Here is a 17,982-nt window from a genome sequence, read left to right as displayed (position 1 = left end):
AAGTGTCACTAACTGAATTTTCTAGATTACAGGAGAAAGCTTAGTTTTATATTGTATACTCCATATTGCAAGATCTCAGTTTTTAGCTGATAGTTAATGGAAGCAGTCTGTTCTAAAATGCTCATTTAGACATTCTTTAAAGCTGGCCTCAAGAATGTGAGTGAATATTATCAAAACTGCTCGGAGGTTGCAGATCTTAATTCAGTTCTCCAGTCATCATCTCCAGATTAAAATGGTGACTTACTGAGCACCAGCATACCACCAGGCTTAATAGAACCGTGGGCCTGTGATTTGAGTATTATTATGAATTTCTCAATTAATTCCAATAGAATTAAAACAAAATGTGTTTCTGCAAGGACTTCACTGAATCAGAGCTCTGCTGCTCCTCAGCAAATTTATATGCCAGAGACTTTGCCAGTAGTGCTGCACAAGAGGTTTTAAATAGCAAAGCTAAGACTTACCAAGTGCTGTGACTATACATGTATTTGCACAGTGATGCCATTTGGCATAGCTGCACCAAGGGCAAGAGCTCTTGTGTAAAACTGGGAGCATATATCACAGTACATTTAGTGAAATTTAAGAGGAAAAAAAGTAAAATGAAAGGCCCAATGCCACTAAATGAAGCATCCATTTCAGTTCTGTTATCTGTAAAACTCTTCACAACCAATTATCTGGTTTAGGGGCACCACATACTAAATCTGGAATAAATTTCTTAATGTAATTCACAGTTCTTTACTGTAACTTAATATTAGCTTAGATTTAAAGAGCCTGTATTTGTGGATTATTAATTTGCACAACTGTTAACATTTCCGTTAAGATAGTGACACACTTGTTGTTTACCTGTGATGAAGTGCTGTGAGAGGGCCTAGACATCGCATTGACGCTGGTCACGGCAGCAAAACTGCTAGGGGATTCTGGTTCTGCATGTTGAAAGGAGAACGTCTCAAACCTAGTGTTACGTTCGCCTGTCACAAAAATGGTAGTAAACAATATTGCACACTGTCTGTTGCCTGTTAAACTAAGGAGATTTTTCCATACAGTAAGAGTAAAGTCATTTCTAGAAGCCCACAGCTAACCACTTGAGATTTAACAAATACTATAAAAGGCTGTCTAAATAAACACTTGTTACTCATCCTGTTGTTCCACACAATTCATCCCTCTCTTTCTATGAAGGAATTCTTCTGCTGGAACCAGCTTCATATGGGCAAATCCTGCTTCTTTTTACGGAAACTGTCCTAGACTATACACACAGCAAATACAACCAGGCCTAGAGGAATGCTCTGAGTGTCCCCACACAGTGCTTCATATCCCACTGACTTAATGATCCCTAAGTGACAGATTCCTCCTGGTTAAATGATAAAACTGTAAAACAAAACTGGCAGAAAGGGTAACAAAATTAGTTTCTAGATCTTCATGTGTGGTTTCTTTTAGCAGTGGTCCACTGCCCCAGGCAAATCGTAATTCTTGTTTACTCTTACTCAGTCCCAGTGTAAGCAAAGCTGGGAGGGATTCAGAAATTAACCACCAGTATTCTGCTTTTCTTCTACCTGAATTTCCAGTAGACAATGAGAATTCAAACTTAAAATAGCGCCTAATATAAAGGGTCGGTGGATTCCACCATCAAAAGAAGAGATGAGACAGATCCTAAATCCTGAATTGCACTGGGTCAAGTACGTGAACTCTCATCTCCCCGGCAGCTCTGCAGCTCCCTGGCACACAGCTTTTATTTTTGGCCTTGATCATCAGGCTGACCTTCCCCATGGATAATTTCTCCTAGACAGAGCCCAAATTAGGAATAAATATGTAGTACTACACCCCCAGCACTAATAAGCTAGAACTGCTGCTGCTACTCACAATGATACAACACTGCAGTTTTCTGGCATTGGGAAATGATCCTTACGGTAAAAGATGTTGGTTTTGTTTTTTCCCTTCTGTTAACTCAAATAGCCAAATACTGTTGGCAGAAGCCTAACTGTAAGTTCAAAAGGTTTATACCAAGAAGTTTTCTCTCTTACTAGTGCTCCCAAGTAACTCCAGTCGTTCACTTAGGGAAACAGTGTGGTTTCGGAAGCACTGGGCCAGCACCTGCCTTGTGGGGGCTGGTAACTGGTTAGGGCAGCAGGTGGCATGGACAAAAAAGATTGCTGCTGGCGAGAGGGGACAGGGGAAAGCACCCCCCAGGAGGAGACAAGGGGAGAGTGCATGACAAAGGGAAGGGAAGGACAAAAAACAAAAAACAAACAAACAAACAAAAAACACGAGGAAAACAAACAAACAAAAAACCAAACCACCCCAGACCCACAAACTCATCTAAATCTGAGAGTTTTTAGTCTGTCCAAACGCATCTTTCAGCCCCTCCTGCAACTTCCTAACTAATACGTACGTTGCTTTTCGTTGTTGTTGCTGTTGTGCTTTTAAATAGATCATAAGTTTTGGTTAAATCATCTGCAGCAATTCCCCTTCTCCCACCTCTATTGCAAGATTACACCAGCAACTTTATCTGGATATGCACTGGAAGTGTATCTTTCCATGATGTTAACTGATGATTTATATATTTTCGTTCTTTCTTAGGGGAAATTTTAGAATAATGTAATTAGTCATTTTCCTCAAATACCTTGGGGGGAGTCTCACTAAGCGTTTTCTGAAGGTTCACATAAATCAATCTCTAACAGAATCTGTTAAGTTTTACATCCTAATAGCCTGCAGAAGTAAGACGCTATTTATCTCTACAAGGGCATGCTGAATTTTTGTCCCTAAATTACCACATCATTCTATGTGGCTCTACAGAACTTTCAGAGCAGTTTCTATTAATTTACCTACTGCTGAAGTACAGATTCAAGGGCTTAAAATATAAAGATAAGAAGAGTGAAAACACTAATTATAAGCACTGGTAGCCCACAAGTACTCTTAACTGTCTGGAAGGAAGCCAGAACCACAACTGACAGTACACGACAAATGAAACATAGCTGACCAAACTGCCAGGAATAGTAAGTGTTTGGTTGGGTGCATGATTTAACAGATAAATTTGCAATTCATCTGTTTCACTACACTACTATACAAAATTCATGGTGAAAATAACGACACAGCAAAATGCAGTGAGACTTGCTGAGCAGCTTCCTTAGAGCATTCCAAAAATAAAATACAGAAGCTTGTCTCCTTTTGTAATACAAACCGATGAAGAAAGAGATGCTTTAAAGTAGCACATTATTTTAATGGAATCCTAAATTCATTTCTTCACTCCTGTAAAGTTTTGTAATAGTATCCTTTTTGGAGATACTTTAAAATTCATTCTCAAAAGCCCAGTGATAAACTCATTTCTACAGTACATATGTTTTAAAAAAATAGTACTGTCTTAACACAATTTGTCTCTTACCTACTGCTGTCTCACTTAGGTGTCTTTTCTTTCTTCCCTCCGACAGCTGGTCAGATGTTCCTGACATTGATTGAGATTTGGAATTAGATAAACAGTCAGTGCTCCATTGTTTGAGAGAAACATTATGCTGATTGTAGGCTACAACACAAACACGTATCATGTTGTAAACTTATTTTTCATTGCTGCGATTTACAGGCAGTCTCGGTGAACTACTTAATATAGGGGAAAAAAAAAAAAAAAGACTTCTGATAGGAATCCAGGTATTAAAGAATACTGCAGTCAGGCACCTGTGTTTGCAGAGACCTTGTGGTCCAAACTCCCTGCATTTGTACTGGTGCCATCCTGCAGCTCTGAAAGGATTGCTTCAGCTTAACAGCAGAGTACCTGACCCTGTGCTTGGCAAAGAAATTCCTCTTCCACCTAAATCCCCAGCCCATTACCTTCTCTGATAACCTATTTTGTGGCAAATTTATACATTAAACATTTTCAGGGCAAACTACTGAAGAACAGTCTTGCAAATATTAAAATGTCTTGCCTTACATACCATTGTCTGGAGATATTTTAAACTCCACTCCCAGAGATGAGGCATCAACAGGTTCTCCTTTGATGTCATCCTTCCTTAATAATGTTTCAAAGTATATGTGAAGAGGAATATCTGAAGGAGAAGAAAAAAACACACACAAAGTGAATGGAGTGTGTATTGGGAAGATGGCAACCTATGACGTAATGAATTGTGCATCATCACTGAAGGTCTAGGAGTGGATTTACACAGTGCTACGAAATATAACCTACGAGCAATACTGCTTTGAGTCCTTCAGCTCATACAGAACATCAATGCCATGAGGACTAACCGCTACATGGCTGCAGTATCTTGACACGGTCAAGCTGGACACAATATAGGGAAGCACCCAAGACTGACAAAAGGAAAATCTGATGACAACAATCAAAAAAAGCCCAACCAGACACTTCAGAGGCATGAGTTTCGCATACATAAGTAAAAAACTTGAGGCGAGGTAATTCTGAGCCAGATAATTATTGCACGTGTGGGATCCTGCACTGCAGGCAAAGATCCGTAGCCTTTTCCATCTGTTCTCCAAGACAAATACTACACAATATTATGTCCTGTAATTGCAGGGAGGTAAGAACTGAAGGTACCTTTCTTTCTGCTACTGGAAAGTGAGAGCTATGCCAGGGTAACACCACATCCATTTTTAGCTGTGAAGCTACACAGCCACACGTGCTGACCAAGGCAGTACGCTCAAGTGGTTCCAAGCTCTCTCCACCACTGTGAGCTCTAAGGGCTGACAAGACAACTAAGATCAAAGTATGACTCAAACCTAAGTGATGCTCCTCAACAAATCTCTGTGTAGGCACTTTGTAGATTAACAGCATTTTTTTAGTCTTCAAAGGCCAAGTAAGAAAGCACAGGATTATCTTACTCTGGAATAAACTATGTCTGTACCTGCAGTGACCCCATGACTGGAAACGAGCTCTGGAGGATATGGTGGGAACGGGACCGGGGTCTTCCCCTCTTCACTAACTCCTGCACAAAACCCAGCACAGTGGAGAGCACACAGTGCACCTTCCTCTGTAATCTGAAAAGCCTTCGGTTCAGCCTTCTGTGTACAAGTAATTAACGCTTTTGAAAATTACTACTGCTGGGAGCCTAGAGGTAATTTCAAGGTACATTCCTTCTTTCTCTCCCTGGCAAAGGCTACAGCGGGGAAATGCAATTCATTTCCCGAGAGAGCTCTAACCAAGAATTAGTCTGCAAAACATCTCAAGTGGTAAGGAATTCAGCCACTGTTGTTAGGACAGGAAGGCTTAAGAAAAATTGGTCTCTGCTTGAAAAGCCTTTCCGGAAACAAAATTAAATGAAAGAAATTAAGTAGAAAGAAATATGTCATCGTAAGCAGCACGCTTGACAACTATTACATTCAGAATGAGAAGAGGACTGAGCGCAGGGACACAGGGTGGGCACTGACGGATTTTTATTTGCATACAACCTTAGCCTTGAGAACTTGCCAGGACAGAAGCTTTCAATATATTTTGCTAACTAAAAAGGTCAAATTATTTCAATTTGATACTGATCTAAGCAGGTATTTTGTCACAAGACTAAAGATGACCTGCAAAAGCTTTTTGGCACATTTTTTATTCTACCTTTGAGTAAAGCATCGATAAGGTCTGAAAGGTTTATTAGTTGTGACATTTACGTAAACAACAACAAAAAAAGCTTCTCCTGCTTTTTTTTTTTTCCCCCCTGGGGAACCACTTTGATGTTTCAGGGGTTTTTTATTATGCACTCCTGTACCTTAATTAAAAGGGCAGGAGTATTTGTTCCAGATTATCCACAAGCTAGATGCACAAATACCAGACCCAAACATCAGAAATAAACTACAATTTTCCAGGTGTCAAGGTGCAAGTTTGAAAAGGCACTTCTATACTCAAGGTATAATGTAACCACTCATATTTTTGGTAAAGACCCTTGGTAATACGGAAATATTTAAGGGCAGGACTTAGATCTGTAACGAGCATTATACTTCCAGATGCAAGTACACTGTGAGCCAGTCCAATTGCACTGTATGATTAAATTGTCTGTAAATTATGATTCTCCTTTGGAAGTAAAAATAAATAAATAAATAAATACAAGAGAGAACAACATCTGAATCTTCAATCTGAATCCCTCCTCACACACTGAAGAATCTAATTCACAGAATTTTGAAATAAGACAAATACCAATAATATTTTCTAACACACAGAGGAAATTTAAAAAAAAGCCTTTTCTTCTACGTTGCTGACAAGCTTTCTTTATTCAAAAGAAAAAGATAACAGATGTGGACACGCCACAAGTGGTATTTTAAGAGAAGTTGTCCCTCTGGAAGGGGATAACAAAGGAAGCTGCAAATAAAACCTGAAAGTGAATCAGACTACCTGACCAAACTGGAAAATTTCTAGCATGCACTTCTTCTTAATTTGTTCGTATAAAATAAAATGACAAAAAGACTAGCAGTCCTCGTGAGGAGGAAGAAACAATGGAGTACACGGCACAGTCCTCAAAAGCAAGGACTGCATCTGAGCAGGACATAGTAGCGAAGCGCTCTTCCTGTCTCATCTATTATTAGCAAGGCTAAGGTTCCTGGAAAAGAGAATAAATATTCCCCAAAAGAAAGATGTCCTTGGTATCAGAATGAAGCTAAAATAACATTTTTCTTCCTCCCTCCTGGCAAAGTGACCAACAGCAGCCACAAGGCAATCAAAAGCCTTTCAGTCTCTTTCATTTTCATGACGACTAGAGCCATCTTTTCTAAGAAAAGAGATTTCCAACATTCTTGTTGAACTTCCTAGTCTCCCTTGAGATTAAGGAAAAAATCAAAGCAAGGGGCATAGCCTTAAACAACTACCCTTGAACAGATGTCTTAAGAAACACTGAAAAAAGCCACCCAAAACATATACACTGTAGTACAGTGAGGCTCGCACAGAAGCGGAAGCAAGGAAACAATCTGATGAGTTAGACAAACTGGCAGCCACCCAAGCAGCAGCGAGTGGGGACAGCTCTCCTCTGTAGGGATTTGGGAACAACTGCCTAGCCCCTGGCTCCTGTCCAGCTGGGCAGCCAGAGACACGGCGTAAGTGAGGGAAAGGGTCTGGAAAGAACAAAGATTTAAGAGGTGCTTTGCTTCTCTCTCCTCTCCCCAGAGGAGCCCTGCTGATTGGGATGCTTGCTGTGGCACTCCTGAAGTGTTTATTCCCCGTCTGCCCCTTGAGGTAATCTCCTCTGGATCCCACACGGGGGATGTAAACCTGCAGGAGCTGAGACCTCCTCAGGGTTCCACATCCACACCCAGCTCTTCTCCACTGGTCAGTGATGCATTCACCAAACCCAACACTTCATTTAATCCCTGACTTCCCAGCAGCAGGAGGAAGCATAAACTCCGTCATTCTGGGAAGCCAGGGGGTGTGATTAAAGGCTCACACAGTTCCATGGAAGTCCAAGCCTCATGTTCAGGATTATTTTGTGGCAAAGACAACACCCAGAACAGCAGGATTGCTGTACTGGTCAGCAAATACCTCAAGTCCATGAGGAAATCTAACAGAATGAATCCTTCCTGCACACTTCATGTGCAATTTTGAAGCCCCAAGTGCTGCCAAGTTGCACCTGCGCTAGTTTCAGGGCCAAGAAGAGTCAGAACCATCTGCATTACTGTTCAAAAAACGTAAAGAATCAGATGACAGAAACCGGAACTATGGTTTAAACAAGATCACCAAAAAGCCTATTACAAGAACGACTACAAAAACTAAAATAAAAGCTTTCTGAGCCTAGTGCAAAGGGCCTGAACTGGAAGTGGTTCAAAAAACGAGAGAACCAAGATAGAGCAGTGCATAGGCAAAAGCACCACTGAAGGGACTAGCAATGACTTATCAGACACCCTGTGAAACAAGCCACAGATTACCCCCATATTTTTCCTGTGTCAGTCTTTCTGAATTGCAGCTGTCTTACTGGCACAGGACATCTAGACGCTGTGCTTTTCGTATGTCAGGATGAAGCTAAGGCTTTCATTTAGTCTAAACTCATGTTCTGCCAGTGTGAAGTTTTCTGTAAGAAAACTAAATTCTAAAAGAAATCACTCGTGGGAAAAAGTAGTCCACAAGCTCTACAGCTTTCACAAGCCCAACCCTGTTAGAGTCACGAGGTTTGAGTTACTTACCTGAAGGGAATGATAAGACGGGATGGAAGGAAGAGTCCAGCTCTTGCACATAATCCAGTATTCTCGATTCTGTTCTGTACTCACTGCTGATCAACGTGGAGGCTGGCACCACGCATGGTAACTGAGTTTTGTATGGAAAGGAGGCATCTCTAGATGGTGAAGTCTGCATGGATACACAGAACGAAAGGTTAATTTCTCCTTTACTCACTTCCCTCAAACTGGGACCAGAAGAAGAAAAAACTCAGAGTGGCTCCTTGATGTGTGAATGGGAAAAGTATTCCTACAAACTTAGTTACTCTAAACATGACTAACCCCACTTCTTATGAACTATGGTGCACAATACAAAGAATATAAAAATACCCTTTAATTAGGACCAGGAAACAGTTGTCAGAGTTTCCAGAGCAAAACGTAGCTGTTTCCAATCGTTGTTCCGATATATCCTGTGACCAACCACCACCCCTTACAATGCCATTCCAGCACAATAGGCACGACATGGATGCACAAACAATACTAACGCTGAACTATGCATAGGGCTCTCCTCCGTTTATCCCTTTAGTATGATTCTTAGTGACTACATCTCTAGACAGCTTGTACATTTTAATACAAAATACAACATTAAATATTTTTTGCACTCAGTGTATTTACACAAAGCAAGAGGGCAAAGCCCTTGTCTTGTTATAACTTAAATGTCAGATAAGCAACAGACACAAAAGAAGAATTTAGGTCAGAGGTTGGACTCCATGATCTTGAGGTCTCTTCCAACCTAGAAATTCTGTGATTCTGTGAAGATATAGAACAATAAACGCAGGAGAGGGATGCACTAACAATTCATTATAGGTAGTAAGAGGAGTTACGACTAGGAGGAGAGCTGAGAAAGATCAATTTAGCTGCTTCTTTGCAAGGCTTGTTAGAGCACAGCGAGTTAAATGATGGGTTGCACAGAACTGGTGGGTGCAAAGTAGCAAGACAGGCAAAAGGCAGGGTGAAAATGGGCAGAAATAAGTAGGAGGTGCAGGCAATATGCTGAGCTCTCAAAGACAGAAGGAAAGAGTTGAACAAGGTACTCCTAAGTAATAAGCAACTCAAGTCCACGCTTCAGAATATGCTACAAAACCACTACAGGGCAATAGTGCTGCCGATGCCACTTTCAACCATTCTAGAGACTAGTGGTAGTAACCCCAAAGGTACTGACATTAAGAGCTTCCACTGCTATGCAGAAAATGAGGTTTTTGTTACTTTGCCAAATGCTGCAGAATCCTAAAACGGGGACAACTGAGGTACTTCGAGGTTCTCAGCCTAACACCATGCAAACAGCCACATCTATCATCTCCTGGAAAAGGATTTCAACCTAATAAACTGTAAGAATGGATTTAACAGTGGTCTTCTTGATTTTCTTAAGACTTTTTATGGAATAAGAGGAAAACATCTAGCAGCTGCATCAGAGGAAAGACACTCAAACAAACATTGCTTGTATTTCTAAATCCTTCTGCTTAAAGAAATCTCTTTAGCTGCCTCCTGCCTGGGGTACTCCAGGCTGTATTCTAGCAGCATCACTCACCTGTACGTGATGCACAGCTTGTACCCACCACAGAAACAATCCCTCCCCCTGCTGAAATAATTTACTTCTGTCAGGTGGCATCAGTTTTTGCAACCCATGCTAAGCCTGAAAATATCCCATGAAAAAAATCCCGTTTCCATTTCTTCCTTTCCCCATCAACAAACTGCAGGATCTCTTAAATTCATGCACACTGCCTGTTAGGATGCTGGAGCAGAGGAGACCCCTTGGTAGTGAGGACCGTTTGTTTTATTTTTCAGTTTTCACAAACGAGAACTTTAACAGCCCCTGAGCCACACTGATGATCTCCATACACACGTTTACTCAGAAGCACTTTTGGCTTACTTTGGAAACAATTCTTCTCCAGCCCAGGACTCCTTCAAAGCACTGTCTGTCATTTCCCGTGGCAGACATATGGCATGCTTCTTCTGGTAAACTTTAAATATCCATGAAGTGCTGGCACAGAAGCCAATATATAGCAAGCAGTAAGTGCTAAAGCAAACTTAAATGTTTCCTATTATATGGACCATTAAGCTAAAGCCTGAAGAGCTTTTGATTTCAATGCAATTTCAAAATTTTGCTTTTCAAAATTGCACAAAAAGCTGTTTCCAGATACATTTTTCAGAAATGAACCAGTTTCCTCAATCCACTAGTTAAATTGCTACTGCACTCACTCTGTCTCTTTTTTTTTCAGAAGTGAATCCACAGAAATAAATCTTTTTTTTTTTTTTAAAGAAATCTCCAAACGGTAATCAGTAAAATTACTTAAAAAAGACAAAGATAAGACCAATACATGCTGACAGCCAGTCCCTTAGTCCTGACTTGCTTTAACGCACTTCATTTGTGAACACGTTTACAATCCAGCTTAAAGCTAAGCCTCCTTAAAAACATGCATAAAATGGTCAAATAACCTCCACAATCTGTCTATTTTGAAATAGTAATGAAATCAAATTGCCAACATTGGTAAGTGCCCAATTCTTTTCCTCATCTTGTCTGTGGTTGGAGTTTCCAAAGCTTACGCCTGAGTTTGTGCATTATTTCCTTCAATGCTCTGGCATCAACACCTAAATAATTCCATCTTTCATTAAGTCAGTCCATAATTCAAAAGAAAATAAGGACTTATATAGTAAAGAGCAATTTTAGTTAAACCCTCTGAAGTTACTAGAAAAAAAGCTTAAAAAATAAAAAAGGCCTGGCAGTGTCTGTGTTCCTAGTTGCTAGATCTGGTTTAAATTTCTAATGCAGTAGTTTTCCACTGGAAAATGCTGAATTAGTGAAATCACGGTGTTTGTCAGGAACGTTGATTTAATCAACTCTTGATGAAATAATTTCTGAAGCCCTTCATTCTGGAATGGAAGCTTGTTGCTCAAAGAAAGTGCTTCAACCTTAATGAAATAAAACTGAATTTTATTGGAGAACAAAACTCTCCCCCCTTCCAATTTGGGATCAAACGGAGTCCACAGCTTGACTTTTACAGCCGTTAGTTACTGATTTTGCAATACATCAAAAAAAGAAACCCCGAACCAACCAACCGAAGAAACACCCCACCAACCACCACAAACAACTGCACAAAACAACCCCACTAACACAGACACTCTGCCACAGCAAAGCCAAGCGGTTTCATGAAAACCAAGGCACTGAGCCCTCAGAAGACAGGTGTCTACAAGCCTGGCTACAACAGCAAGCTTCCCTTCAGAAGGCAAGAAAGATATTACTCAACCCTTATCATTTTTCTCCTGCCATCCAATACCTTATGCATCTAGTGACACATTTTTCTTCAGCACTGCAATGCAAAACCTCGTGCTTCCTGATGTAAGTAGATATGAAGAACAGCATTACATTTGGTTAATTCTATTACAGAGAAGAAAATATGCTGTACTTATGAGGAAATCAGAAGTGTGTGACCTTTAAATCCTAAGCTAAAATAGCAGCTCTGTTTTAAACTTCATAAGGAGTGGTGTCACCAACAGAATCTAATTTTCCAGAATATTATGAATTTTAATCTTCTTGGGACTTTTTTTTTCCTTCGTAGTGTCTTACTGGGTCACAGACAATGCAGTGAGCAATTAATTTTGATATTCAAAACAATTTTTGCACTTCCTTGTGATAAATTAATGCATTAGCCAAGGCACGATGGGGTCATGCCATTATTCTAGAAAGATCAGAAAGCCTAACAGTGCCAGCCAACCATCGTCCTGCAGTGAGAAAAAAAGTTCGTGAAGCGTGCCACAACTGAAAAGAAAAATGTTTTGTGCTCCCAGTTGAGACTTCTGAATACTTGCCTCATGGTTTCAGCTACTGATTACTGAAACTTAGGCACGTTTCCAAAAATGGTACAACTGTAATAGTACAAGAGAGCCCCAGTTCAATTACACCAGTGTGTATGAATCCACTAAGTTAATTTAATCAGCTCGAATACACTCTGCTGAATACCCGTCGTGTCTGCTTCTGATTACTCTTATAAGCCCGAAAGAGTATTTATTCTCCCTACACACACACAGAACTTTACAGCAATATCAAAGAGGAGCTACCTCCATAAATATTAAAGGCTGTTCTTCAGTAAAAGAGCAGCCAACTACATTGCAGAAGCTTACCTGTGGGACAGGAGAGAACCACCGTATGGATGGCTGATGCCCCCTCTGAACAAACACACTGCTCACTTTTCATCCTCCAGCAGTGCTACGTGTAGCTCAAACCAACAGAGCACCGTGTGACCCACTTGTTTCTGTGCTTTAGCACCCACCTTAGAGGCCAGCCCAATTCTCCACGGCCTCCCTCTTCTGCACACAGTGAACTGCTCTGAGCAGAGGGATGTCCCTCTGGCAGAACATGCACTTAAATGACATTTCTTATTTTACATGCTAACCCTCAGGGGCTCCCTAGACAGAGCTTAACAACAGCATACCTTTAGGGAACACACAACATGTGGACAGTGAAAGGTAAATCTGAAAGCCCCAAAGGCTTCCTCCCTTACCAACTTGTGGTGCAGGGGGAAGATGGGCGATGCATCTCAGACAGCCCTCCATGGGAAGGTGCCTAACAGATGGTGCCAGAGATGCACGCTGTGTTACAGAGCCTGCCTGCCAGCTCCAGTTTCTATAGATGACCTTTCCCACGCACTTGCCTGCCATCTATACATAGGTGCAGCAGGTGCAGCACAGCGAGCTGCCCTAGGATGTACCGCAGTCAGTCTGCCTCTGGCCCCACTGAAGCTGTGGGTAAGGCAGAGCCTGTGGCAGAGGTTTGTTTTTCCAGGGAGAGAACTGAAAGAAACTGACTTTCATAAAGCCTAGTGGCAATTTACTCAGCATCCAGCCCGTCTCAAATTCAGACCTTTGGTCAGTGTCATAAAAGAACCGGTAGCCTGTACCTTTCCCACAGACCACCCACCTCTCACAAGTACTAATGTAGTTTGGTTTCCTTAATCCAGTTTTAAGCCAATGGGAGATGGATTTCCATCTGCTCTGGGGACACGTATGCTGTCTTCAACATTCTGAAACAAAGCCCTTTTGTTGAAGAAGCAAATCAGTAGAAAAAAATCAAGGTTAGCGATTCATCTTTGACCGATCACATAAACCCAAAGAAGGAAAGACATTTTAACCCACGTAGATATGTTTTGTAAAAATGCCATATTAAGAGTAGATGTGATCAGTAAAACACTCAAACATTTTAATAAGCTAAAGTTGCAACACTGTGAGAAGAACGCTTCAAGTTTTTGTTCTGGAAAAGCGAATTTACAGATTGATTGGCTTAACGTAAACCTTACCAAGAGGGATTTAGTTCTACTCATATCACAGCATTACAAAGCAAAAGGTGTTCTCCCTTCCTTCCTCCCCAACAGATAAGTCTTACCACACACTCAGAATAGTTGAATGCATAGAAAATACCTTTTTTTTTTTCCAGATGAGCTTTTCTTTTTCCCCTCCTGATTTTACATATAAGAGAGTTTCTTTTTAAAGCTTCTAGAGTTAAAACACTAACCTTATAGAATCATAGAATCATAGAATATCCTGAGTTGGAAGGGACCCTTAAGGATCATCAAGTCCAACTCTTGACACCGCACAGGTCTACCCAAAAGTTCAGACCATGTGACTAAGTGCACAGTCCAATCTCTTCTTAAATTCAGACAGGCTCGGTGCAGTGACCACTTCCCTGGGGAGCCTGTTCCAGTGTGCAACCACCCTCTCTGTGAAGAACCCCCTCCTGATGTCAAGCCTAAATTTCCCCTGCCTCAGCTACTACTTATCAACTACTTCTTCCACTTACAAACTTGGTAAACCAATGGATTCTCCCCCCGAGACCAGAAGACTGACACATCCACAGAGGCACTCCACCACTTTCACTAAAGCAGGATGCATCCTCTTCTTGTGAACAGTTTGCAGGAGACTTGGCAAGACAGCACCACTCCTTGTACTCACAGCTTTTGAGAAGCCAGCAGTGCCAGTGAGCTGTGCAGAAGCAGGTGGTGGAGCCAACATCTAGTGACACACCAAGGGGAATGACAACCAACAGGTTCCTTCCAGTGCAACTATGGGGAAATGGTTGCTTCTCCGCCTGAAGGCAGAATTGCTGGCCGGCTAGTGAATGATAAGTTGGATCGTTACTATGAGTGCTTGCTCTTTTTTTTTTTTTCTCCTTTTCTCATTTGCAGACTCATTTGCAGCTAGAGAAACCATCAGCTGACAACAGCCACAAAGAACTCACCTGTATCTCCCCAATCTCCTTAAAAGCAAATAAACCGCGACATGGGACAATCTGGCAGAGGAAATGGGATGGTATGCTAGGAAGCAGGTTGATAAAACACACATCCCCAGACAGGCATACACCTGGCAGAAAAGAGGAGCCAGCTTCCCCGGTACATGCAGTGCCCTGTGGAGCTGCCTGCCTGCACACATGCCCTGTCCCGTGTTCTCTCTTCTCTGATTTTCGGTGCTAGCTACAGACCACTTGTAGATAGCACACGCTCAGCAATTAAGGAAAAGGCTCTGCACACTAGGTATAATACACATTACACATATATATAAAATATATATACTAACAAGACTTGGTCACAGATCCTTATGCGTTTATCAAGTGACATCTACCGAAAGTATCAGTAGCACTAAACATGCACTGGAAAAGCAATGGGATGCAAAAATAGAACTGGTGTGAGAAGCAGATTCAAATATGAACACCCCCCCGATTCTGAGCCTTCACTCACTTTTCTTATCTTTATTATTTGAGACTAGCAGGAATATGTTTTTTTAAACCACTAAATGGAAGCAGATATTCTTATGCTCTCACTGAACTCCAGACTGAGACTGAAGAGAAAAATACAGCAATACTCAACCCCAAGAGATTGGCAACATTATACCAACTGTTTGCTCGTGGCATCTAAAAAAGCGAGCTTTTGCACCTCAGTTCCTGACTTTCAGGGTGTTGGCACCTCTGCAAGTTTAAATAGCAGTTTTCCCCACATGTGCCTCAGTCCACACAACCAGCAGGTGGAGATACAGAATACAATGCGAATTCTCTGATTAAAAAAAAAAAAACAAAACACAAACACCCTGCTCCAGAACCCCACAAAAACTTGAGGGGACCAAATTTGATAGCAGGCAGATCTCACTCCTCTTTGGCCTATTACCTTTAGGTATCTCTGTATAAGCCCCAGTGACACCTCTTGGTGAAGTAACACTTAATCAAAAGAGGTGAAACTAACGTAACATCCTAGCTAAGGACACAAAGAAGGAACAGAATGACCTGGGCAAAACAATTCTTATTTTTTTTTACATAACAACACCAAAACACAGGGCACACAGATTAAATACATTCTAGTAAACACCAGGACATGTGAGCTAAGCAAAGACCTCGCTGAGACTACCCAAGTAGTAGTAACACCTGTTGGCTGCTATTAAATAAATTTTATAGAGCTTTTGAAATCTCAAAGATAAATTCAAGTTCCTCCAAGTTTAGGCAGAAAATAGCCAGAGATAATCCAGGTCCCTGCTGCAGAAAAAGTATTGGTGGATGCACCCAGGCACTGGAGAATCCACAGCGGGTGCAGGTGGAAATGTCATAAATGTTGTAAATATAAAAAGAAAGTTATAAATGCCACAAGCACCAGGAAAAGATTCAATCGCAGCTCAGTGCTTCAAATGAAGCCATCTCAGGGCTCCAGCCCCCGTCCAGGAGCACGTGTCCCTCCTACCGGAGCACACCTGCAGCTGCTCCAAAGTTTTACCCCACATGCAAGTTCTTAACACTCATTGAAAACTCTGGCTGAAGAAATCATCACTACATTCACGTCCTCTACTCCGAAACAAACTGTAGTCCTAGGGTTCACTGTGCAAGGGGATTGTTCGGAGTGGCTTGCGCACTGACTCGCATCCCAGAGATGGCCTAAGTTCTTACTGAGATATTTAGATAACGAAAGAAGAAAGATGCAAAACAGATTCCACAGCCAAAAGATGACAAACAGATTGTCTGGGGTACTTACTCATTCTGAATTAGTGGACAAGAGAATTTGGCCCCAAAGGATGTTTTAAGTTCCTGAGGATACTGGATGGTAATGAATAAGGCAAACACCCCACATCCTGTTTTATTTATCCCACTGCAGCCTAGCTATCTTGTTCACCTGGCAGGTCTTCTGCATTTCCAGGGCAATTTCAAGGATTCATCTAGTTTTGCACTGCTTCTTGCATGAGTTCTTTGCTTTCTTGTAGACAGTATAACCATTACCTAAAATACTGGAGTAGAGGAAGGTGTACTCTTCTTCAGAAGAGAAATACAGCAAAGCAGAGGACAATGCAGGGCATCTCTCAGCAGGCACTGGGAGGCTACTGGGTCACTGAAGACTCAAACTTTTGACGGCATTGCAAATGTATGCGGCATGGCAGCAGATAGAGAAAAAATGTGGCTCTCTTCCCAGTGACCTTATGAACTGGCAGATGGGATAGCAGCTCACAGTTTCATACTTTCCTTTTCCTAACATGGATGTTGGGGGCTGCACGGGGAAAATGAGCTTCCCAAAAGAATTTGAAGAGATGCTAAGGACAACGCTCTGAATGCCATTCAATAAACAAAAGGGCACACAGTCGGTCATCTGCGCTCCTGAAAAAACAAATTCCTCAAAGCTCTGCCAGCATTTCTTACATCCTACACACGGGAAGTCTGCATTTACTGTGATTCCTTTAGTTGTCCCCATTTGCTCAGATTGCCCATCAGCACCGCCAGGCACTCACTGGCTGTGTGAACCAGAAGCTGGCAGAGGAGCTGCAGCGTTCAGAAGATCCAATCTTCTCTTTCAGACTTTGGCAAGCTGCTCTCTGTTAACTCCACCACTGCTGCAGGGATGTAGCAGCAAGTCTCCCCTAGCTGCAGCTTGCTGTCAGGCCAATGTCCTTAACAAAAGGGGGATGCTCACAAACCATGGCACCATGGGCTATAAAAATATTTAAAACTCAAAGAAATGAGGGGGAACCACCTGCCAGAGGCAGCACAGTAACATTACATTAAAAATCCAACTGTTTTCCATGTTGCTAAGCAATAACTAATTTTTCTGTGAAAGGCCAGAGGAAATTTGCTGGATTACTAATTGGAAAATAAATACATTTTCTAAGAAAAATAGGTATCAGTCCCAGAGGCCGCTCTGCATTTTGCAGCCTTACCCTCAGACATCTGCCTAATCTACAGCTCAGCCTGGGCTGATATCCGGTGTTCTTGCTTTTCAAGCTGAGCAATCTCATCAGCTGGGTGACCAAGTGTAGAGAGTGCACGAGTCAGACAGTGCCAGTGCCTGTTAGAATCAAACTTCTTGAATGAAACTGTACACTGTTGATGGCTCTTAACTCTAAGACTTGATAAGCATTCAGGTTTGCTTGTCAGAACATGCTGAAATTGTCTACTTCAATTTTATCCCTTACTTCCCCAGCAGGATCTCTGTTTTTAACCAACACTGTATGCGCCTCTGTTAAACCTTTACCTTAATTTTGAAAACTTTAATTGAGTTTGGCACTTGCATGAAGTCTGAAGCTGACAGCTTGATTGCTGCCACCACCTCTTATTTTCTCCAGGAACATGAGCAGAATCCCTCTGTAGCACATAACACAGCTCTCCACGTAGCCCCTTGGTTAACTCCCCAGGTAGAAAGCACAGCATAACCACAGATTTCTGTGCTGAGAGCTGAGGTAAGCGTTAACTCATCATCACAAATCATACAGTCACCCATCACAAGCTGGCTACGGCTAGCAATGATTTTACAAACCCTTCCAAGCAAGCACCTGATTGTAAAGTAGAAGATACATTTGACCTGCAGTCTTGGTGCACACATTTCCAGCAGCTATCGATGGCATCCAAGTTATGTGGCCTTC

The 17,982-nt window shown here is 41.7% G+C and overlaps 1 protein-coding gene across 16 annotated transcripts in view; it reads right to left on the bottom strand.

The window, feature by feature from the left end:
* The window catches only part of KANSL1L (KAT8 regulatory NSL complex subunit 1 like), a 63,248-nt gene that overhangs the window by 11,013 nt on the left and 34,253 nt on the right, over positions 1-17,982 (bottom strand). For 7 of the 16 annotated variants that reach the window (XR_011810451.1, XM_038181843.2, XM_038181839.2 and 4 more), the window contains 4 exons: positions 8,080-8,242; positions 3,918-4,028; positions 3,374-3,511; positions 841-965 (listed from right to left, as the gene is read on the bottom strand). Coding sequence is in view for 12 of the 16 variants with exons in the window: in XM_038181843.2 (XP_038037771.2) it covers positions 841-965; positions 3,374-3,511; positions 3,918-4,028; positions 8,080-8,242 (537 nt within the window). In the remaining 4 variants the exon portion in view is untranslated. The remainder of the gene's footprint in view (positions 1-840; positions 966-3,373; positions 3,512-3,917; positions 4,029-8,079; positions 8,243-17,982) is intronic. The other 9 variants (XR_011810454.1, XR_011810452.1, XM_072040476.1 and 6 more) reach the window with 3 other exon arrangements.

The sequence above is a fragment of the Anas platyrhynchos genome, chromosome 7, assembly GCF_047663525.1.
Source record: "Anas platyrhynchos isolate ZD024472 breed Pekin duck chromosome 7, IASCAAS_PekinDuck_T2T, whole genome shotgun sequence".
Classification (NCBI taxonomy): Eukaryota; Metazoa; Chordata; class Aves; order Anseriformes; family Anatidae; genus Anas; species Anas platyrhynchos.
Note: the sequence above shows the minus strand (reverse complement) of the source record. Positions and strands in the feature narration are given on the sequence as shown.